Source organism: Nyctereutes procyonoides, unplaced genomic scaffold (assembly GCF_905146905.1).
Source record: "Nyctereutes procyonoides isolate TBG_1078 unplaced genomic scaffold, NYPRO_anot_genome, whole genome shotgun sequence".
Taxonomy (NCBI): Eukaryota; Metazoa; Chordata; class Mammalia; order Carnivora; family Canidae; genus Nyctereutes; species Nyctereutes procyonoides.
Window position 1 is genome coordinate 35,849,403 of NW_026575120.1, and position 22,330 is coordinate 35,871,732.

Consider the following 22,330-nt stretch of genomic DNA (forward strand, 5'->3'; position numbering starts at 1 on the left):
CTTATACCTAATCCTTAGATCTCTTCTGTTCTGCCTGCCAAGAAGGTGAATGTCACAGCCTTCAGTCCCTCAGACCATCACGTTTTTAATCGATGGTGGTGGATGATAGGCCTTCAAGCTGTAGGATTTATGTTTGAAAACATGCTTTTTTTTTTTTTTAAAGATTTATTTTTTAAACTAACCTCTGTACCCAACATGGGGCCCGAACTTACAACCCCAAGATCAGGAGTCACATGCTCCATCAAATGAGCCTGCCTGGTGCTCCAGAAAAACTGCTTTTAATGGCATCCATCTCACCTGCTTTGGACAGTTTCATTTAGCTGACATGAAGCTTTAACTGTAGACCACACGAATGGTGTCCCTATTCTGTAGTCCATGAACCTGGAGTGTCCTGGGGCAGACCCTACTGTGACAGATTCTAAACTACTCATTGGCTCATGTTTGTAACTTTTTTTCTAAGGTGAAGAGTTCACAGGGGAAGGAATGTCCTAGGAAAGTCAGTTTAAAAAAAGAAAATGACACCAGATAGAGTAGTTTGGCCTTGGCCAAAAATTATTGATCTGAAAAGGGGAAGAAGAGCAGAGTACTTCCCCTGTCATCTTTTATGTTTGTGGGGCTTGTAATGAGATAAACTTACTCTCTTCCTAGCCACCCTCTCCCCCCAATTCTCTCCTATGCCCCTGACCCACTTCCCCTTCTCCCGTTATCTCACCTGCCCTGACAGACCTAGGCAGGCGCTCCACAGTCTAAATGGAAGCTCAGTCCCTCCCTAAGAGTCCAGGCTTCTGAAGTGACTGACGTATCTGTCTGGGAAGTGGGAGAAAGGCCAGAACTCAAGGCTGTTGTTACCCTTGCTTCCCACACCCAGTGGGTAATAAGGGTGTGGTCAAGGAGATGATACCAAAGCATTATTAGCAGCCTCTGGCAGATACAAATAGCAAAGCTGGAAGAGAAAACTGAAAATCGGATGAGTTGGGAGAACTGGTCCAACAAATGAGGACTCGATCTTGGGAAGATACCAAGCTGGGAGCAACCCAACAGGGGAAGATGGCAGAGAGGCACCCGTTACTCTCTCCGGTGAGTTACCCTCCAGGGTCCTCAGACCTTAGAATCACTCCATCCAGCACCCGCCTCTCACCTTCCATGCATGGAAGAAAGGATGGGACACTCGCTGGGAGCACACAGATCGGAGAGCGTGCTGAGCTGCTTTCCCATCCTGGTCTAAATGGTATTTATAGAGTGCCCGGCGGCTTGGGCCTGGAAGCCTCCTTGTGAGGATGGAGGGGGACAGTGCTGCTGGCCCTGCTGAGGGAATTCCCTGTGGGGCTGTCCCTCAGGTTCTCATCCCCACCCCTCCCCCACACTGCTCTCACACCTGCTTCGACCCCAAGCAGATCAGATGTGGCAGTGGGGGGGTCATGTGACGGAGAGATGGCTATAAATAGCTGGGGGTGGGCATGCTGCCCCAGACGCCTTGGGGACAGGCAAGAGGACAGGCTTAAGGAGCTGTATTGGGGGGTGGACAGGGGCAAGCAGGCCGAGGCCTGGCCCAGGGAGGGAACATGCAGCCATCCCAGTCCCTGCGGCGTGGGGGCGAGCAGAGCTGGTGGGGTAGTGCTCCCCAGTACCAGTATATGCCTTTTGAACACTGCACCAGCTACGGACTGCCCTCCGAGAATGGAGCCCTTCAACACAGGCTCCACAGGGATGCAGGCCCCCGCGCCAACACCCGCCCCACGCAGGTAAAGTCCGAAGGGGAGGGGGGGGTGGAGTCGAGAAGGTAATGTGTGATGGATTGGGGGAAATAAGGAATTAGGTGAAAAGTGGCAGAAGTGTTACCTTTTAACTTAAAAAAGTATGCGGTAATGTGTTCAAAATATGAAAATCCTTCAAAGGGCTGAGCTCAGCTAAGTGTGCACTTCTAGAGAGACCCATGCACTTTTATATAACCCTAACAGAGCACCCGAATCCTAGGGGCGACTGGCACCACGACACATGCTTGACTAGCTCGTGCTTACATAACCAGCATGGAGTGGTTGGCGTGGGAGCCCACGCCTGTGTGTGTGCAAGCTGTCTCGTCCACCCTCAGCCCTATGCAGACACCACCAGATTCCTCCCTCCTGACCCTTGGTACAACACCCACAAAGGAATACTCTTGCAGAAGGCAGAAGAAAGGGGCTGGGATAAGTGGAGAAAACTAACTGAAATACATATGAGTGATCAAAGATGCACTGGGGTCAAAGGAGCAGAAGAACTGTAATCAAACCTTTGGGTGGGAAGATTGATCAAGTAAGAACCTACTAAGTGGTAGGCGCCCGGGAAGGTAGAAGTGTCTGTTCCCAGTGAGAGAGGCTTGGGGGCTTATTGGGGGTGTCCAGGGATGACCTCCCTCAGGAGTGGGGATTGGTGGGTTGCAGACATCAAGAAAGGGAAATTGGGAGGGCACAGCCAAAGGAAAGCCCCTGAGGTTGCCATGGACAGACACGCAGGTGATGGCCAGTGAGGAAGGGTGCATGGGAAGTGTCGCAGGATGGATCCTGTCAGGACCAGGAAGCCAGAGTTTAAAGTGTTTTAGCTAACGATGGATGCAATGGGTCCAGGAGTAATTAGGGGGGGGGATCTAGCTCGGGGGGGGGCGGGAATTGGGGGGAACTGAGGGGTGGTTGCACAGGGGTTGTCAGCATTGGAGGAGTCTGTAGGATTCTCACTGCAGTCCCAGTCAGTCCCTGAGAGGAGGCAACCCTGGGGAATCAGTGGGAGGTGGGGATACAAAATCAGGGGAGGCTGAAATGGTGAGTGCAAGAGGGGGGCCTGCCCTGGCCTGGGACTGGACAGAAAGACAACTCCCCTCCGCCCCCCGTGCCCCAGTCCTCGAACCTATGTTCACCCACCTGCCTGGGTGGGGGCAGTGAAAACGAGAGTAAAAGGCACTTTCTGGTGGCAGGAAAGCAGACAGACTAGCATGCAGCTTCGTGTTGGAAAGGAACGGTAAAGTAATTTGGGAAGTAGAGTTGGCCTGAAAATGAAGAAGGGTTTGGACCTCAGGTTTTCTATGTTTAATTTTTATTATGGAAAATTTCAAACTTAAAAATAAAGCTGTATAATGAATCCCCAAGCACCCCTTACCCAGCCTCAACAGTTCCTGGTATTTTGTCGACATTGTTTAGCTATCTTTCCAGGGCCCAGCCCCCTCCTGGTCCACACGCTGGTGTTTCTGTTCAGGAATCCCAGGCCCAGCATCCCCTTCAGGCTTGAGCACACTACTCTGATGGGGTGCTTAGCCCCAAACCAGCTGGCACCAGTTTGGCTCTTTTGGGGGTTTCCCAGCCAGGGTCGGTTTGGGAGCACCCCCTTCCTCATCTCCACCTCCCAGAGGCCGCGACAGCTGAGACAGCAAGTGGAGGGACATGCCCTAAGCTGCAGGAGTAGTGTCTGCTCTCTGGGGCCAGGTGAGGCAGGGAGGGACACACGGCCTCCCTCGGTCACTAACCTCACCCCAAAAGACGAAGCAGCCGTGAGCCAGGCAGTCAGTGTGCGCCTGTCCAGAACTGGAGAGTAAACTCTGCGGCTCATATTGTGAAATCAGATCTCTCCTACCCAGGCTCTCCCAGAACCAGCAACACGACCTGGCCTGACCCTGGCCCCAGAGGACGGAGCTAGCCTGTGGGCTGGGGGAGGGCAGGGGCGGGGAGGACGCAGAGTAAAAGCAGTTGAGAGCCTCTGTTCCCCCTACCCCAAATATACGTGCTCCCTGCAGGGATTGGAGCAGAGAGCTGCCAGACTGGAGGGGTGCTCCTCCGCCCTGCCCACATGAGCCTCTAGGTATCCTGCCCTGGGAAGTCCCTTACTGGGACTGGTTTCTGTGTGTGCACACGCGCACAGGGAGGCAAGGAGGATGGGCTTTCTCTGAGCTTGCCAGAGCATCTCAGACACACCAAGACAGAGAAACCCAGAGTCACCTGCTAGTCTGTGCTCAGTGGTCCATGTCAGCCCTCCTAGGAGGCAGGCCAGGGCAGAGGAGGGGGTGGCTGGGATATTAGAGGGACAGAGGTTGAGACACGGTTAGCTGAGTCACACATAAACACCTCATTGACACTGATGTCCAGTCTTAGCAGAGTTCCTGTGTCTCTCCGTCAGAGTAGAAACTGACCTCCTTCGACCAGGATGGGTCTGGATGGGGTGAGGGTGAAGACAGGTGGGTAGGGGATCCCTGGGTGGCTCAGTGGTTTAGCACCTGCCTTCGGCTCAGGGCATGATCCTGGGGTCCCGGGATCGAGTCCCGCATCGGGATCCCGGCATGGAGCCAGCTTCTCCCTCTGCCTGTGTCTCTGCCCCCCTCTCTCTCTTTCTCTGTGTGTGTGTGTGTATCTCTATGAAAAAATAAATAAATAAATAAAATATTTAAAAAAAAAAGGTGGGTAGGTTAAGAGGTAAAGAGCAGAAGCATGCAGGCAGAGAGATCAGGGCGGGGACAGCCCCAGGGTGGCCCTATGTGAGGCTCTCAACACCCAGTTTAAAAAGTTGCTTGTTTTTCCTGTGGGTCTATGTGCTTCCCTCTGTCTATTCCTATTAAGTCCAGCAAAGCAGACATTTCCCATTCTCTCTGTGTCCAGATCTATGGCCATTACAAACAGCAATTCTCAGACAAGGAGCAGGACACAGGGATGTCCAAGAAGATGGGCTCCAGTGAAAGCATGGACAGCAAGGATGAGGATCACTATTCTAAATGTCAAGGTGACAGGGCCTGAGGGATAAAGGGATCTGGGATGGAAGGCAGTGCAGGGCTTAGGAGAATAAGGGGTGTCCCGTTGCATATAGCCTGCCTTCCACCCTCCGCACATCCACACTGAAGTCCTCCAAGCATTAAGGAAAGGCACCTGCCTCCTCTCCCTCCCACCCACCCCCAGGAAACAAGAGTTTTAGAAGGCATTGAGGTATCCCGTGGGAAACTGGACTGGGTGCTTTGGAAGGGGCAAGGGCAGCAGCTGGCAGAGTGGTGAGAAGAAGCTCCGTGAAGGAGCCTAGAGCAAGACCCCGGGGGCCCAGCTCCTCCGCTCCTTCCCCAGTCAGAGCCCAGAGGAGTGACTGGTTGGCTGCTCTTCTTTGCTCCTCCCTCTTCCCAGGCTGTGTCCGCCGCCTAGGACACGTGGTGAGAAGAAAGTTAGGAGAAGACTGGATCTTTCTGGTGCTCCTGGGACTGCTTATGGCCCTGGTTAGCTGGAGCATGGATTATGTCAGTGCCAAAAGCCTTCAGGGTAGGTTTACCTCGGCCCTTCACCCTCAGCCTCTCCCCACACGGTGGTGGCTGTTTCTCGAGTTCCTACCTAGGATGAGTGGGGTGCATCTGGGGAGGAGGGTGTTGCCCAGAGGAGATCTGGCCCAGGATGAGACCAGACCCAGACCCAGATCCATTTCTCCTGCCCCTTCACCTGCTCCCAGCCAAGCTGAGGGCACCTCTCTAACCCGGTGGCCAATTTTCCCCAGGGTTTTTCTGGTTTGGGCTCTGATCACCCCGAGGTCCAGGTACTCAGTTTCGGGGCAAACCGGGACAACCCTGACAGGGTGCCTGCTTGAGTGGGGTTGGCAGCACTGGCGCAGACTCTACAAATGGTGGGAACGTGGGCAGGTCACGTCACCTCCTACAACTCAGGTTCCCTGTGTGCAATGAGAACAGTACCATCTTGTGAGGTCGCCGGGGATTGCAAGGGCATGAGGACGCTCACAGCACCCGGATGTGCTGTGGCTGTTGGGGTGGGGGTGGGGGGCAGCGACATCCCAGCCACACCGGGACTGAGCCTATGCCCCTGTCTCTACAGCCTACAAATGGAGCTACTACCAGATGCAGCCCAACCTGCCTCTGCAGTACCTGGTCTGGGTCACCTTCCCGCTAACTCTCATCCTCTTCAGCGCCGTCTTTTGCCACCTCATCTCTCCCCAGGCTGTTGGTGAGAACTGCCCCCCCAACCTACCCCCATCTTGTCATGTTGTCAACATAACCTTGTTGCCCTGCAGATCCTTCCAGTCCACTTACTCTCTCACCTGGCCCTACTAACAGCCCACTTCCCTGCTTTTCCATCAGCCGCCAAAACTGCCTCTTCCCCGACCCACCCCATCACCATGTCCACTGTCTGGATGTTCACCTCCCTTTGAACCTCTAGCGGGAAGCTGTACATAATCATTCTCTGACGCTTCTAGGCTCTGGGATCCCTGAAATGAAGACAATACTCCGTGGGGTCATCCTGAAGGAATATCTCACCCTCAAGGCCTTTGTGGCCAAGGTTGTGGCCCTGACTGCAGGGCTGGGCAGTGGCATTCCTGTGGGGAAGGAGGTAGGTCCAGCGATGCTCCGGGAGAGGGCAGCACTGAGCCCCGGAAGAGTCAGTGCCCAGGGCCAGTAGGGAGGGGAAGTAAATACCCGGGAAGGGAAGCCAGTCTCCCCGCCCAGGGAACTGTTGACACCTTGGGCTGGATAATTCTTGGTCCTGAGCGTCTGCCCTGTGCATTGTCGGAGGTTTAGCAGCACCTCTGGCCTCTACCCCTTCGATGCCAGCAGCGTCCCCAGTTATTTTTTTTTAAGGTTTTATTTATTTATTCATAACAAACACACAAAGAGAAAGAGAGGCAGAGACACAGGCAGAAGGAGAAGCAGGCCCCACGCAGGGAGCCCGACATGGGACTCGATCCTGGATCTCTAGGATCAGGCCCTGGGCCGAAGGCAGGCGCTAAACTGCTGAGCCCCACCCCCACCCCCCACCCCCCGGGCTGCTCGCGTCCCCAGTTTTGACAATCAGAATGTCTCCAGACATTGGCAAATGTCCCCCCGCAGATGGGGGTGGAGGGTGTCTTCCCCAGTGGAGGACCACTACTTTGGAGATACTCCAGACCAGTTTCTTTGTTTCAATACGTGAAAGTCAAGACCCAGAAAGAGGCTGTGCTTTTTTTCAAGGTTACACTCCTATGCATTCTTGCCCTGCTACAATCAGGAATCCACACAGCAGCCAGAGGCCTCCTTTCAAAATGCAATCAGTGCTGGCTGACGCCTGCTCAAGAATTTCTAATGGCTTTCTAGTCTTCTTGAAATAAAATCCAGACTTCTTACTGGGGTCTGGGAGACCTGTGGTGATCTGGATTCTCTCTCTGTCTGGTCTTCCGCCCTCCAGAAAGACTGTGCTTGGGTTACAGCTCTTCCTGTCCCTCAACCCCATAAGCTGATCCTGTTCCAGGGCTCCTGCACTTGCTGTTCCCTCAGCCCGGAACATTCTTCCTCCTGACACCCACGTGGCTCACTCCCTCATGTAGGTGGAGACACCACACAGTGGTGACAGCCGAAGCACCTTCTCAGGACAACCACCACACCCCCATCTGTCCTGCCTCCTCCACCCCTCTCCCTTCCTCATCTCCTCCCCATAGCATCCCTGAAACGCTGGCAATTTCCTCCCTTCCTCTCTGGGATGGAGCTCCCCCAAAGACCCTCTGTCTTGCTCACTGTACTTCTAGCACCTAGCTTCAGTGCCAGGAGCCAGAAGGCTTGTCCACAGAATGCCACACAGCCTCCCAGGGGGACCCCCGGCCCCTGACCCCTCCCCTCCTTCTGTCTCCCAGGGCCCTTTCGTCCACATCGCCAGCATCTGTGCTGCGGTCCTCAGCAAGTTTATGTCCATGTTCTGTGGGGTCTATGAGGTAAGGTTGAGAAAGTAAAATGAGGGAGGGACTGTGTGTGTTCAGGGTGTCGGGAGGGCTGCCTTTGCTCTGGGCTGGCCGTGATGCTGGAGTGGGGCACTGCGCTAACCCACGCTCCCTCATTCTCCCCACACGTCCTCCCACCCGTCTACCCCAGCCACACAATGCCACCCATCCCTTCTGGATCTGTGCCCCTGCTCCCTGGCCGGTTCCTCTGCTGCCCTGTATCAGAGCCCCTCCGCACTGCACTCCACGCTGCCCACCCCCATCCCTGTGTCTTCCTGGCCCCCCACCCCACCCCTCCTGAGCATGGCTGCCGGCCCAGCCCTCTGCCCTCCTTGTCCCGCGTGCTTCTCTGTTGCAGACCGCGTCTGGGCAGCTTGATCTCCTGGTGTCGGCCTGTGCGGTGGGCGTGGGATGCTGCTTTGCAGCCCCTGTCGGAGGCAAGTCCCACTTCCTCCCTATCTCCCTATCCCTGTTGCGAGCATGAATTAGAAGGGGGTTTGAGTAGCTGCCTGAGCTTTGGGGTGGAGAGGGTGCTGGCCAAAGCGACTGGTGGAGGGGGCCTGGATCCTAGCCCCTGGTTTGCAGGCACCCCTACTTTTATGCCAAAGGGCTATGTGCTCCTTTGCAGCTGGCAGCTATTTTATGCAGGCTTTATTGGTACTGTTTGTCTGAAGTCCTTCCTGTTTCTCTTGCTACTGACACTTCTTGCCCGGGTTGTCCCCATCTCCAGCCCCTCTCTGATGATCACACATTGGCTTACCTGCCTTCCATATATTTATCTTCCATTTCATATTCTATGTTTGGCCTTTCGCTGTGAGGTCACTTCATGTTTGCCAAACTAACTTTCTCTTGGCCTGGGAATCACTGGGGGAGAGGGGACACTGTGATTCCCTGTGACTGAAGCCTCTCCTGCCTTATTCCCCACCCTTGCTTGTTCTCCGTTCCTCTCTGCCTCCCTTCCCTGCCCCTCCCATCTCTCTGTCTCTCTCTCCCCTAGTAGCAGCCATACTATTACACTGACATGCTGACGGTGGGCTGTGCTGTAGGAGTTGGCTGTTGTTTTGGGACGCCACTTGGAGGCAAGTGATTTACCCCTCCTACATCAGTCCACTGCTTGGGCTTGCTCCCCAGCCAGGTTTTGTCAGCATCCCCAAGTGTGATATTACCAGTTACAACGAAAGTATAACAATAATAGCAAGTTTTTAGTGAGCATTTACTATGTGCGGGTGATATACTAAGCACTCTACATTCAGTCCTCCTAAAAGCTGTACGAGACCGACAGCACAGAGAGGGAGGAGAAAAGAGATTACAGAGAGGGTAAGTGACTCGAGCAAGGGGTAGAGCCAGGAATGAAAACCCAGGCAGCCTCCCCAGTTCCCCCACGTGTATTAAATAAAGCCTGTTGATATTGTTGGACGTTTGCCCTCCTCCACTTACTACGTCTTCTACAGGAGACTCTACATAGTTTATTCTCCAAGGGAAAGCCTCCGTTGTGTTATCAGAGCACAGAGGTGTAGGTGAACCTTACTTAGACTAATGGTCAGCTTTCACGAGGGCTCTGGATGAGAGTTAAAGCCCGCAGCTCCCTGACTGCAGCTCAAACCTGAGGTTAACTCTTTCTGCATGTGTAAGGCAAAGGGTGGCTTTTCAGTCTGCCGCCTTTGTCCTGGGATAGTAACAAATGGCCCCGGACAGAGAAAGCAGTGGCACCTGTTTGTTTACAACTCAGTGTGAATTCTAACAAGATGAACACGGTGGGTCGGGAAGCACAGAGATTGCCTGGGTCATTCATTGGATTCATTGCTGACAAAAAGGACATCAAGTTGACAAGTGGGGAAACAGCATTGCAGGAAAGCCTATGCTCCTTAAACACACCTGCAGTTAGATGTGTCTTTTCGATTATGAAAATGTCATCAGTCCCTTTGTAGAGGGGTGCTAAGTGACTTGGCTCAGGAAAGACACGGGGATGAGCGTTCAGAGGGGATGGAAGAGGGTCCTGCTCGCTTGTCCTGATGCAGTGCCAGTACGCACAGCGCAAGGAGACCAGGCTGGCACACATATCAGCTAGCATCCTGCCTGCACTTTTGCCATCAGCTCTTGTCATTAAGGCCACTAGTCCCCGTGAATGAGGGCTGTGTTTGAATTTCTGTACACGGTAGATGTTCACACTTACATTCATAACCACTTTCACCTTTACTCACTCTTTTCACCTAACAAATCCAGAAGACCTAAAAAACATTTTTAGGCAGGCAGACTTTTAGAATTTTTGTATTTAATCAGCCATATTCTTGTAAAAATGAAGAAAATCTGTATATTTTTTTTGCATAAAACTAGAATTTCTAGGATGAACAACAAAGGTTTATCTTGGTCCGATGTAGAATATAGGAAAGATAAGAGAGTTACAGATAAAATGTGCCTCTTGATGCAAGAAAAAGTTTGGTATTGAAAAGTCACAATGCCATTTTCAGGATGTTTCTACTGAGTGCAAGTAATAAATGTCCTGGCAGGTAGCTTTATTTGATTGTTTTTCTTTTTTTTTTATGAACATAGAATAATTCTGAAACAAAATTATTCACTATGTAACCAAATCTTTTGCTGTTGTTGTTAAGATTTTTTATTTATTTGAGAGAAAAAGAAAACATGAGTGAAAGGGGGGTGGGGAGGACAGAGAGAAGGCTCCCTGCTGAGCAGGAAGCTGCATGCCCACTCTTGATCCCAGGACCCTGAGATCATGACCTGAGCCAAAGGCAGATGCTTAACCAACTGAGCCACCCAGGTGCCAACTCATAATTCCTTACACCAAGGAAACAAATCTGCTTCAACATTCTGCTAAAAGGACAAGCATGCTTTTGCTTGCATCGTGTGCTCTCTGGATGCTGCCCTGGATCCTGTGCTTTCAGATGCTCACAGCTGAAAGGGTTGACGAGCAGATAAACCCATCCTCACGGCCCACTCAAAGAAGTGTCTCAGTGGCATCTTGAGCAGAGCACAAGGAAGACTATGAGGACAGGGTACTCTGGATGGAAGGAACAGCAATCAAGTAATCAAGATCTGGGGGCTCTAACTACAGGTGAGGGAGTTTCAAGAGGATACAGGGGAACTGGAATGAATCTGGACAGGGAAATGGGGCTACTTCATTAAGATCCTCAGCGGCCATGCATAAGAATGTAGGTTCTATTCTCCAGACTAGAATATGTCCAAATGTGTTTTACAGAACATAGTTCTCGACAGTATTAATAGCTGTAACATTTGAAAAGGGTCCCAAAGTCAAATAAGTTTGAAAATACCGTGTTAAGCAGATAGTTTTATTAACCTGGAGAAGTTATCAGAATGTCGGATATGCTGGCAGGCATCGTGCATATGCAAACTGTAGCTCAACTACAGCGTTTCCCACAGAATCATCATTGCAAGGAACTTTCCATGACACCCATAGTATCTCACAGATGGACTTGGGAAATGCTGTCATGGATGAAGGGAAGCCATGGAAGAGTTCTGAACAAGGAAGTGACACAACAAGCTGTGCACGTTCATCCAATCCCTTTGGCAGAGGTGTGTGCAATAGAACTGGCCCATGGATTAACAGCATTCATCCAAGATTAACAAGAAGACTATTGTTGTAGCCCTGATGCTAGATGATGAGAGACTGAACTGGATCGAGGCAGAAGAGCGAGAGAGCACGAGAAGAGGATGATGCATAAAGGCGATAGGACGTAAAATTAAAATTGACAGGATCTGGAGGTTGTTTTTATGTGGGGTTACAAAGGATGAGAGAGGAAGAGGAATTTGGGCCTGCTCCCAAAGTTTATTTCAAAGAAAATTGGGTGGACAGCAGTGCTAGTAAGTAAGACAAGGAATATAGGAAGTGAAACAGGTCCCGAGGAGTTAATCAATTTTACTTTTTTTTTTTTTTAAGATTTATTTATTTCAGAGAAAGAGAATGGGTAAGTGGGTGGAGGGGCAGAGGGAGAGAATCTTCAAGCTGAGCTCTGAGTTCGATCCCTCGACCCAGGAGATCATGACCTGAGCTGAAACCATGAGTCAAGAGTCAGGTGCTTACCCAACTGAGCCACAGAGATGCCCCCAATTTTATTTTAAATATGCTGAGTTTGAAGTTCCTGTGGCGTGTCCAAGTGATACCAAATAGGCAGCTGGAGCCAGAGTCTGAAGTTCAGGCCCGAGCTGAAAAGAACGCTTTGCTAACCAGTAGCGTGTAATGGCATTTGAAGCCACGGGCATTAATGGAATTGAGAGGGTGCGTCTGCGAGTAGCAAGAGCAGGACGCCAAGCACAGGGCCCTGGCCTGAGCCGAGACAAAGGAGCCAGAGCCGAAGAACAGAGAACATCCAGCGGGACAGAAGAGAGCAGTAGTATTGAACCTCAAAGACCAGAGAGTTTTCAAAAGCTGTTTGTGTTTGTAATGCATTGTTTGCTTTTAGCAGCACATTTTCTGTTTGGCTCAGGCTAATATTAAAATCAGTTCTCATTCCTGAGCATACAGTGACAGACTGCTAGGCAAAGCATCCCAGAACCACCTTGTAGGAAAGAAAATCTAGCCTAGGGTTTCAAAAAATGGTTGTAAAATATTCATAAGTTGGATAGCTTACACCCCAACACATCAAAGCTGACTTTGGTTTTATTACTAGTAAAGAAAAGGAGAGAGACTGGCTCCACCTGCTTCCCCACTGTGTCAAATCCTCCTTTTAGCCTCCTTTTAGGAGGCAGGCACCTAACCCGATGTGATTTGAGGCGCAGGGGCAGAAGGGGTAGCTGGCAGCTCTCTCTGCCCCAAATTCTCCCGTCCCTCACTCTCTTTTCTGAAATATCATCCGTTCTGTCCTCTTTTGTTCTCCTTCCTTCTCCTCTCCATCCACAGAACAGACCATAAGCCCCGACAATGTACCAGGCATGGCAGGAGGTGGTGGTGGGTTCCAAGGAATTTTTGATCCTAGGGGGATCTCGGACATGCAAATAAATAGCTATGTCTGCAAGTGGCAAGTGCTCAAATAGTCCAAAATTCTGAGACAGGAAGATGAGAGAGAGGGGGGCTGTTTCTACTTGCCCAGAGGGCCCTGGGAATGCCTTCCCAGAGAGGCTGGCATTTGAGCTGACCACTAGGGACCTTCGGCCAAGTGCTGCAGCTGCTCTTTGAGGGAGTAACTGTTGGGCCACCACGCCTTGGTGCAAGTGACCTCCTGCGACTGTCACCTGTGAAATAGAGGGGGGATGTCCTGAGGGATCCAAGAGAGGTGACTTTGATTACAGAACAGGGAAGGAAAAAGGGCTGGGGTGTGAGATGCTACTCGAGGGGGAAGCTGGAGCAGGTGGGCATTTCCAGCAGGCCAGCAACCGTCTACCGTGGGGAGAACGGGGGAGACAGACCTCAACCGTTCCTGGTCTCTCATGGGGCCAGGCCTCTTCTCCATTCAGCGGATCGTACGCTGCCGTTCCCTGGTTTCTCCTCACTTTTGATAAAGACGAGGCTTAACTAGGTCCTTTTGTCATCCCTTTTTACCTTGTATCAAAGTCCACTCCCTTATTCTTAATATGTTCAAAGGTAACTTTCTTTGCCATCTCTGGAATCTTGCTTTACGCCCTCATTAGCATTCCTTACTTGGCCCCTACCAGTGCTCGCTGTGGGTGTGCATATCCACCGCCTTGTGTTCCGCTGCACCCTCTGCTCTCAGGAGCAATACTATTTAGGACTTTCCGTCCACCTCACCCACCTTTCTTAACCAAATTGTTTTTACCTTCTAGCCTCTTGGGTTCCCCCCTTGCTTTGGTTCTTTTAAGAAGGGGTTTTTGATAAATTTTTTAAAACTCCGAGTGCATCCTCTGCTTTCTTTTCTTTTTCATGTTCGTTTTGTTTATTTGATCCTTATAAAGCTGCCCTAAGGTACATGGTGCACGGGAGGTGGGAGGTGAGATTGAAGGGAATGTGAAGGAGAGTCCCTACTAATCCTGAACTCTGCCCTTGCAACACCGCTCAGCACCTGCTCTGGGAAGGTTCTCTCTTACAACTTCTCGGCAGCAACTCGCATATCTGTGGATACCAGACAATTGTGAATCCCACCCACCCCTATTTTTTAAGGGAAGGAGAGGGAAGGACCACCTGATCCTCCTGTGGGTTGAGGACCCCTCACCCCCCACCCCTGGTGCTCCTCCCTGTATCTTGTTGGACCACAGACAACCACCAGCATCAGCAAGTGTATGGTTTAGAGCATGAGGTTACAGGAGACCATTACTTCCCACTACTGCTCCCCTCATGATTCAGGTTTGAGCAAAAGCACCTGAGGGCCGCAGGGTGGGAGTGTGGGGAAGAGCCTTTCACTTTTGTCTGCACCTGACAACCTCCATGCCCCTGCAGGAGTGTTGTTCAGCATCGAGGTCACCTCTACATACTTTGCTGTGCGGAACTACTGGCGAGGATTCTTTGCAGCCACGTTCAGTGCCTTTGTTTTCCGCGTGCTGGCCGTGTGGAACAAGGACGCTGGTAACAGGGCTTCCTGGGCTGGGAGTGACACAGGGAGGCCGGTAATGGGGCATGGAGGAAAGGAATGGACGGCATTATTTGGGAAGTGAGCCCAAAGCCCAAGGCTATAGGGCAAATATATAGGTCTAGGAGTAGGAGGGCAGTGTTCAAGCATAAAAACTGGAAGCTCAGTGGAAGAGGGGTCGGTGGCCTTGATGGAAGGAAGGAGTTGATGTGACTCCAGCTTCCCCTTGGGTTTCTGTGGCGCTCCCACCATGATGCCTGGCCTTTCCATCCCGTAGTCACCATCACTGCTCTCTTCAGAACCAATTTCCGAATGGATTTCCCCTTTGACCTGCAGGAACTCCCAGCCTTCGCCATCATCGGGTCAGTAGGGTGGGCTGCTCAGGGTGGGCAGAGGTGGCTTTGGATAAGAAGGTGGGGCAGGTGTGGATAAATGCGAATTGCTGGAGCAGGAGGGCAGCAGGGGAGGGGGGACACGGGGTATTCATTTCCCCGTCAGGAACAGGTCCAGGAAGTGGGTTCCACTGCCCTATAACTTATGCCCTCAGGATTTGCTGTGGCTTCCTGGGAGCCGTGTTTGTGTACCTGCATCGCCAAGTCATGCTCGGTGTCCGAAAGCACAAGGCCCTCAGCCAATTTCTGGCGAAGCAGTGAGTCGCCGCCCTTCTGCGTCCTACCCATTTCTTTTCTGCTTTCTTCCTGAGCCCCTCCCTTTGAATCTTTGTCAAAGGCCATCCATCCCTTTAGGAGGCCTGCAATGAAATATAGAAGTCTGGATATTCCACATAGGGAGCAAGTGGCATGGTCTTCCCCTGAAAGCTTGCTTTTTGGTGGCAAGAACATTCTATGTTTAAAGAGCTGAGGCTGCAGTGCGCTACTGAGGCCAAGCTTATCAGCTCAGGGTGGTGTGCACTGAGACTAACTTGGGGGGGGGGGGCTCAAATCTGTTTCTTTTCAGCCGCCTGCTGTATCCTGGAATAGTTACCTTCATCATTGCCTCATTCACCTTTCCGCCAGGAATAGGCCAATTCATGGCTGGAGAGGTGAGCTCCAAGGAATCCGGGGTAGGGGGGTGGGTCAGGTCTGAGGGACTCAGCCAGGGCCAGGCCATAGCACAGACGTCCCTCAGGTCTCTGAGCACAGGTACTTTTGCCCAAGGGTAGAAACTCCCTGAGAGAAGAACAGGAGAGACCCTTGAGCAATGAGACTGAGCCCCCTGAACAATGAATCAGTTCTGTACAAAGTGCTAGTACCAGATGTCGTTGGAGACTTGCCCCCTTTGCTTCCTCCTCTCACAGTTGATGCCACGTGAAGCCATCAGCACCCTATTCGACAATAACACATGGGTAAAGCATGTGGGTGACCCTGAAAGCCTGGGCCGGTCGGCTGTGTGGATCCACCCACGGGTCAACGTGATCATCATCATCTTCCTCTTCTTTATCATGAAGGTACCCCTCCTTGAACTCCTGACCCCTTCAGCTTCTGTCCATTTTCGAACTGAAACACACAGTTTGCATAGAGTAGGAGAGGGTACAACTTCACTGGGGCTTCGTCCAACCTAAAGAGAAATAGCTCGCCTATAGAAGCAAGCCAATATCTGGATTAATTGCTCATTCATGTCAACTTAGCAATATTGCCATAATTACCATCAGCCTGCTAAAAGTTCTACTTGCAAAATGATTAAGACATCACAGTAGCCTAGTAAACAAGGATGAAACAGGGCTGAGCAGTATAGGTAACTGTGTAAACACCTGAGATAAATTAACCAAATCCCCTCACATATTAGATGATTAGGAACTCCAGTCTCCATGTATCCCATTATCCATTTTTAGATGATTTTCATATCCATTTTTTCCCCATCTAGTGAGCAATCTCTTTTCTGGAATTGCAAAAGAGATAAAAATATTTAACTTAATTTTATTAGTGACTATAAATAATTTTTTAAAGATTTTATTTATCTATTAGAGAGAGCACATGAGCATGGGGTGGGGCAGAGGAAGAGAGAGAGAGAGAGAATCTTAAGCAGACTCCCTGCTGACCATAGAGTCCAATACCGAGCTCAATCCCATGACCCTGAGATCACGACCTGAGCCAAAATCAAGAGTCGGACACTTAACCAACTGAGCTACCTCCCCAGCCCTATAAGTAATTTTTATATGCATTTTGTTCCTATTCTGATAGCGAGGCCATGAGGATTTTGCGACTTTCAAGCCATTTTCTCCTCATTTCAATTAGGAGACCAAAGCCTGTCTCTTCCTTGTCTGCCCATTGAAGACCATGTCTTCATAGACTTCTCAATCATTGCTTTATACAAAGACATTCTCATTTCCACCCCCCAGTTGTGACATCTATTACAATTGCTGTTTTCTCTTTTTCTTTTTCTTTTTCAGTGATTGCCTTATTATTAATGCTATGTCTTGCCTGAATGATCTAACATTTTCCTCTGTATGTTAGGGTTCTCATTAAAAAGTCTGTCCACACTGATCTTTCATGCTTTTGAATTCCTTGCTACTCACTTATTCATGATACTTGCTGTGAATCTATATTTTCCCAGAATATGAGTCACTAAGTTGTATTTACATTATAATAGCTGTAGTGGGTTCATTTATCCATTAATGTTTTTACACACCTACCATGTGCCAAATATATAATATTTGGTTATTAATCTTTGGCAAATCCATGCTTATAGTTGAAAAAATGTCTTTATTTTTTGCTGCTCCTTTAATGTACTTGTTAAGGATCCTGTGATTAAAGACAGTAGGTGCTTGACACGCCAGGTTCCAACTCTGTGATTTACATTCTCAGGATTTGCTCTGGGTTTCTGGAAGCTGTGTCTGTGCATGTTCTTTCTCATTCCACTCCATGTGGTTTCAGTGGGTCAACAGCTTCTGTATTTTGTACACCTACTTTATTAATTAGGTCTTTCTTATTTCTTCTTTCAAAAGATTTGATAGTTTTATCATAAATAAGTCCTCAGTGTCTTGTTAGGGATTTGACTTTTCGACTTTGAATGCAGAGTTCATCTTCTCTGAACTTCCTGTAAGAAACCAGTTCCAAGTTTTGATAATATCTCAGAATTTATTGCTCAAGGATAATGATTATGTTTTCCGAATATCAGGATGATATTCCTCTAGACTAAACTATATAGAAACTGTGGGATCATACATACTTTTAAAATGTCAAGCTTTTGCAAAGTTTTGTGGAAACAAAATACCATATATTTTTCAACATTTCCCCTACACCTCACCTCACTCTCCCAGATTCCCAAGTATATATATGTATTCGACTTCATAGATTAAAGTTTATTCTCAGAAGCCTACATGGGTTATATAGCAGGACTCAATTTTATGTCACTATTACTAATTTCTCACTGAATTACAACCTTGATAATGTTTATGTCATAACATAACAAGGGAAGAAACTCACATATCTCCTGAGCTATATTTCAAGTCCCACAGTGTGCAGCAGGCCTATGCCATTCCATAATATTTGTAAACATAACACCACTCATTGCTATAAATCCATGATATTGTCTGATTATCACTGCTTCCAGCATTTTCACTTTTCTCTTATTGGAACATATGCACATCCATCCCTTTATTTATTCCTAAGTGTAGGTTATAGGCTACGTAGCCAAATTAGAATATGAAAGTGACTATAACTATTTTTCCACAGTCTGATTTGAAATTTAGCCTGTGTGGGCTTCTGGCTATATCTGTACGGGCAGATGACGTCCTCAGCTATTGATGAAGGGGACGTCCATCTTCCTCAATCTTATCATCAGGTTGTAGTCAGCAGCTCCTACAATGGGTGTGAATAAAATTACAACTTCCTGGTTTCCCTTTTTAATAAGTCTCATTACCTAGTGTCACTGATCAGCATAGCCTGAGAATCTGTAGAATTCTCCATAGCACTTCTTCTTGTGAAGGTTCTAAATAGAATGGAATCTCTCCTGATGGGTCTCTAGTTTCCCAGTCCTCTAGAACTGGGTGTTTAAATTCTTTGGAGTTATTTGTGTTCTACATTATTTACATTGCTTCTGTATCTTTCCTTTCATGTGCTAATAGCTCAAAAAGTTTGCTAACCTGCTAACCTCATGTGTCATTCTTTGTCTTTAGGAGTTGATCACTTCAGTGTCCTCTGATCCTCATCTGTTCTTACACTTATCTTGGGAGATAATCCAAAGTTCATCCTCGGAAATCACACCTATCAGCCACCTATAAACTGTATTACTGGAGCTTTCAGATTAACCCGAGCCTACAAAATCCCATAAAGCTTTCCCGCGCTTATTCCAAAGAGATGGTACAGAATAGTTCAAGGGATCTCCAATTGTTATATGTCAGAATCATTTGCGAAGGTTAAGTAAGCTTTAAGCGCTTAGAACTCCTTGTCCACAGAGACTGACATGGTGTCTGGTCATCTGCAGTTTCAACAAATTCCTCAACAAGCATTTCTGTTGGGTGTTTCAGCAAATAGGAGCTCTGAGAAGCCTTTTCTGTGTTGCATGGACACTATTTGACTAAGCTCTTTCTTAGAGCTTCTTTTCTTTTCTTTTCTTTTCTTTTCTTTTCTTCTTTCTTTTTCTTTCTTTTCCTCTTTCTTTTCTTTCTTTCTTTCTTTCTTTCTTTCTTTCTTTCTTTCTTTCTTTCTTTCTTTCTCTCTCTCTCTCTCTCTCTTTCTCTCTCTCCCTCCCTCCCTCCCTCCCTCCCTTCCCTCCCTCCTTCCATCTCTCCCTCCCGCTCTCTCCAGTGACCTACCTACATTGATGAGCACCAGTCCAATACTGAAGACAGACAGAGAAAACAAGATACACGGCTGCTTTATACTGGAGACTTTCTCAGTCTATATTCTGTTCCTTCGTACATTTGACTTTGCCATTCTCAACTATTTTACATGGCCATATCTGACATGAAGAAGTATGCATTTTGCCTCATCTCAGAGTCAAGGATGAAGCCTTCTCAGAGCCTTGGTCATGGCCTCTTGACATCAGCCCTGGCTCAAGAGAATCTTTCTAAGGTTCAGAATAGTAAGAAATGTTATTTCTCATTAGCTTACAATGCACTTAGTACAGATTTTCAATCATAAATATTTTGATCCTGGCAATTTGGTCTGATTTAGTTACTACCATCCTTCATCACATGAGTTTGAGATTCTTTTGTAAGATTGGCTTACTTATTTTGGAAGTGATATGTAAACCTATTTCTTAATTTTACATGCTATATCTCATATTTTTATTTCTTCTGCAGATATTTCAAAAGTTCAACCAATACTCCTTTCTTCACTCTATTTCTCAATTCTCCCACATTCTTTGCCACAGAATGTACATATTATTTCTGCTAAAACTGTCCCAGTTTCTGTTGGAATACTACCTGACAAAATTGGCCTTCAAGATCTTTTCTGGCACCTTGGCTAGCCCTTCCAGTATGGTCAGGACAGATCTGATTTTTTGAGCCTCTTTTTAAGGCAATTTGATGTTAAAGGAAATGACTCAGACAGGACCGTCTTTGCTCTAGGCCTTCCTTGTGAGATTTGCCACATAAACGGGTCTGTAAATGACTACATCAAAGCTAAATTAGTCACATAATAAGTCATTAAGACTTTAAGGTGTCTGCAACTTAGAGCTGGGCTGTTCCTCAGAAACATAATCTGACCAGGAAAAGATATTCTTCAGCTTCAGGAGTTTCAGGCTTTTTTGCTGAGGTAACCTTTTTGGGCTAGGTGGTATGGTATAAGCTAGGACCCTTCTGCAGCAGTGACAGGAGTCCCCAGGGGCTCCACTCCCTGTTCTAGATTGTTTAAAGGCAAATGTAGTCATTCCAAGTAGGAACGATTTGGGTTAACCATCAGGAGGAACTTTCTTACAGTGTTGTCTTTGGTGGTCTCTTAGCCTAAGCAAGCACTCCACGTTTTCCGGTTCCGAAGGAAAGATGCAGACAAGATGGTTTTTCCAGAAGGATTAGCTACCCCAGGGTTTCTGTGACCCTTGAAGCAAGAAGGAGGGTTGGAAGTGGGAAGGACGTGCAGTATGTGTATGTGTATTGGGCAGAGTTGAGAGGGTGTCCTGATACCTCTTTTTACCCCAGTTCTGGATGTCCATCGTGGCCACCACTATGCCTATACCCTGCGGAGGCTTCATGCCTGTGTTTGTGCTAGGTAAGTTCTGAAGGGAAACCTGGGATCTTGCTGATAGCTGCAGTCTAGGGTACTGGGAAATTAAGGAAGCCTGGAATGCTAGGGGCTTGTATTTGGTCTTAGGGCACAAGGAGGGATTGGCTCTGAAATCTAGAGGATAAGGAAGTGGATTTTCTTCCTTTTATCTTTCCTCTAGGAGCTGCATTTGGGAGGCTGGTAGGAGAGATCATGGCCATGCTATTCCCTGATGGCATCCTATTTGATGACATCATCTACAAGATCCTACCCGGAGGCTATGCGGTAATTGGTGAGACACATTCCACCCTCTGGTAACCCCTAATAGCCACACTCAAACTGGCATCTTTATTCCCGACTACACAATGCAGTTTTAATTTTATGCTGTTTGATTCAACTTTTATTCAAATAGTCAACCTTTGGCTCTGACTCTCATTAGCTTTTACTAAACGTCTTTGAGCTGTAGTTTCTTTATGTAGAAAAGGGATTATAGGGATTAAATGATAAGAATGAAAGCACCTAGGATTGTGTCTGAATGTTTGGTAAGGGATTTTTTCTTTCCTTCCAAAGACTCATAGAAACAACAGTACAGGTGACTGGCTTGGATAATCCCAACCTGCAGATGTGCTAATTTTGATGGGACTTAAGAGTACATGACTAAGGGCAGCCCAGGTGGCTCAGCGGTTTAGTGCCTGCCTTCAGCCCAGGGTGTGATCCTGGAGACCTGGGATTGAGTCCCACGTTGGGCTCCCTGCATCTCCCTCTGCCTGTGTCTCTGCCTCTCTGTGTCTCTCATGAGTAAATAAAAAAAAAAAAAAAAAAAAAAAAGTCCATGACTAAGAACTGAGAAACATGGGCTCTGTACTCATCCCTTCCACTTGTCACCTGGATGACTGTGGAGCAAGTTAGCTACCTTTCTGCATCTCAGTTTCTTTAGTCTAAAATGACTTCTAAAGTATATTACAGCTCTATCATTCTGAGAATCTGTGATAATCTTTTTTTTTTCATTAAATCTATAATCCCATCCAACCAAAACCATGCCTAACACAGTGACCAGTATAATCTTCAAAATAATTATGCCTCCTCCCTCCTCTTTTTCACCAAAACCCCATAACATAGATATAGAAGCATTAGGCAGCTTTCCAGTGCATATGGTGACCTTTCTCCTCCATCACAGTCCTTTATGGAAGTCTCCTTCGTCAGTAAGAGTCATCTGCTCTCATTCTCCATCTCCATGCCTCTCAGGTGTCACCCCATCTTCCCTGGTGGACATTTCCCAGGATACATATCTCCTATGACAGTTCATGTTCTGGAGTATATCGTGTGCACCATCCTGTAAAAATATCCCATCCCAATATTTCCCTTTGCAATTTTTCTTTTTTTAAGTAAGCTCTATACTCAATGTAGGACTTGAACTCCACTGTGAGATCAAGAATCACATGCTCTACCATCTGCGCCCTTCTCTTTTGTGACTTTGTCTTGTTCTCTTTCCATGTATACCTTCTAGTAACTATTTTTGTTGATGGGAAACATAGCTAAAAACAAGTAAGACAGATTTTGTTTTCAAAGAGTTCATAGAATTATAACATTTTAGAACTGCAAGGGCCTTAGAACTTATTTAATGATCTTTTTTACCTTAGAAATGAGCGTATGGAATTCCAGAAGAATCAAGTTCTACTCATACAGTTTAGAAGTTGTAGAATCAGAATCTGACACAGGTGTCATTGTTGTAAGACTACAGCATGAATCCTGGATTTTGACTCTCTTCTCTCATAAATTGTTGACATCAAAACCTGAGGATCCAATGTAAAATGCTATCACTGGATTTTAAAATGCTTAGTCAACAATGATCCAAACTTTTCGTGCACCTGGCTGGTTCAGTCAGAAAAGCATGTGACTTGATCTCAGGGTTGGGAGTTCAAGCCCCATGTTGGATATAGAGATTACTTTAAAAAAAAAAAAAAGAAAAGAAAAGAACAATCCAAACTTTTAAAAGCAAGGAAT

The 22,330-nt window shown here is 48.0% G+C and overlaps 1 protein-coding gene across 1 annotated transcript in view; it reads left to right on the forward strand.

The window, feature by feature from the left end:
* Positions 1 to 1,492: 1,492 nt before the first annotated feature.
* Positions 1,493 to 22,330, forward strand: part of CLCN1 (chloride voltage-gated channel 1) — a 30,542-nt gene continuing 9,704 nt past the window's right edge. Inside the window, exons 1-14 of the mRNA XM_055335192.1 lie at positions 1,493 to 1,742; positions 4,614 to 4,734; positions 5,124 to 5,255; positions 5,817 to 5,945; positions 6,196 to 6,329; positions 7,603 to 7,680; positions 8,687 to 8,765; positions 14,051 to 14,176; positions 14,458 to 14,542; positions 14,728 to 14,829; positions 15,138 to 15,222; positions 15,478 to 15,627; positions 20,263 to 20,332; positions 20,508 to 20,618. Coding sequence (XP_055191167.1) covers positions 1,563 to 1,742; positions 4,614 to 4,734; positions 5,124 to 5,255; positions 5,817 to 5,945; positions 6,196 to 6,329; positions 7,603 to 7,680; positions 8,687 to 8,765; positions 14,051 to 14,176; positions 14,458 to 14,542; positions 14,728 to 14,829; positions 15,138 to 15,222; positions 15,478 to 15,627; positions 20,263 to 20,332; positions 20,508 to 20,618 — 1,582 coding nt within the window. The 5' untranslated portion in view covers positions 1,493 to 1,562. The remainder of the gene's footprint in view (positions 1,743 to 4,613; positions 4,735 to 5,123; positions 5,256 to 5,816; positions 5,946 to 6,195; positions 6,330 to 7,602; positions 7,681 to 8,686; positions 8,766 to 14,050; positions 14,177 to 14,457; positions 14,543 to 14,727; positions 14,830 to 15,137; positions 15,223 to 15,477; positions 15,628 to 20,262; positions 20,333 to 20,507; positions 20,619 to 22,330) is intronic.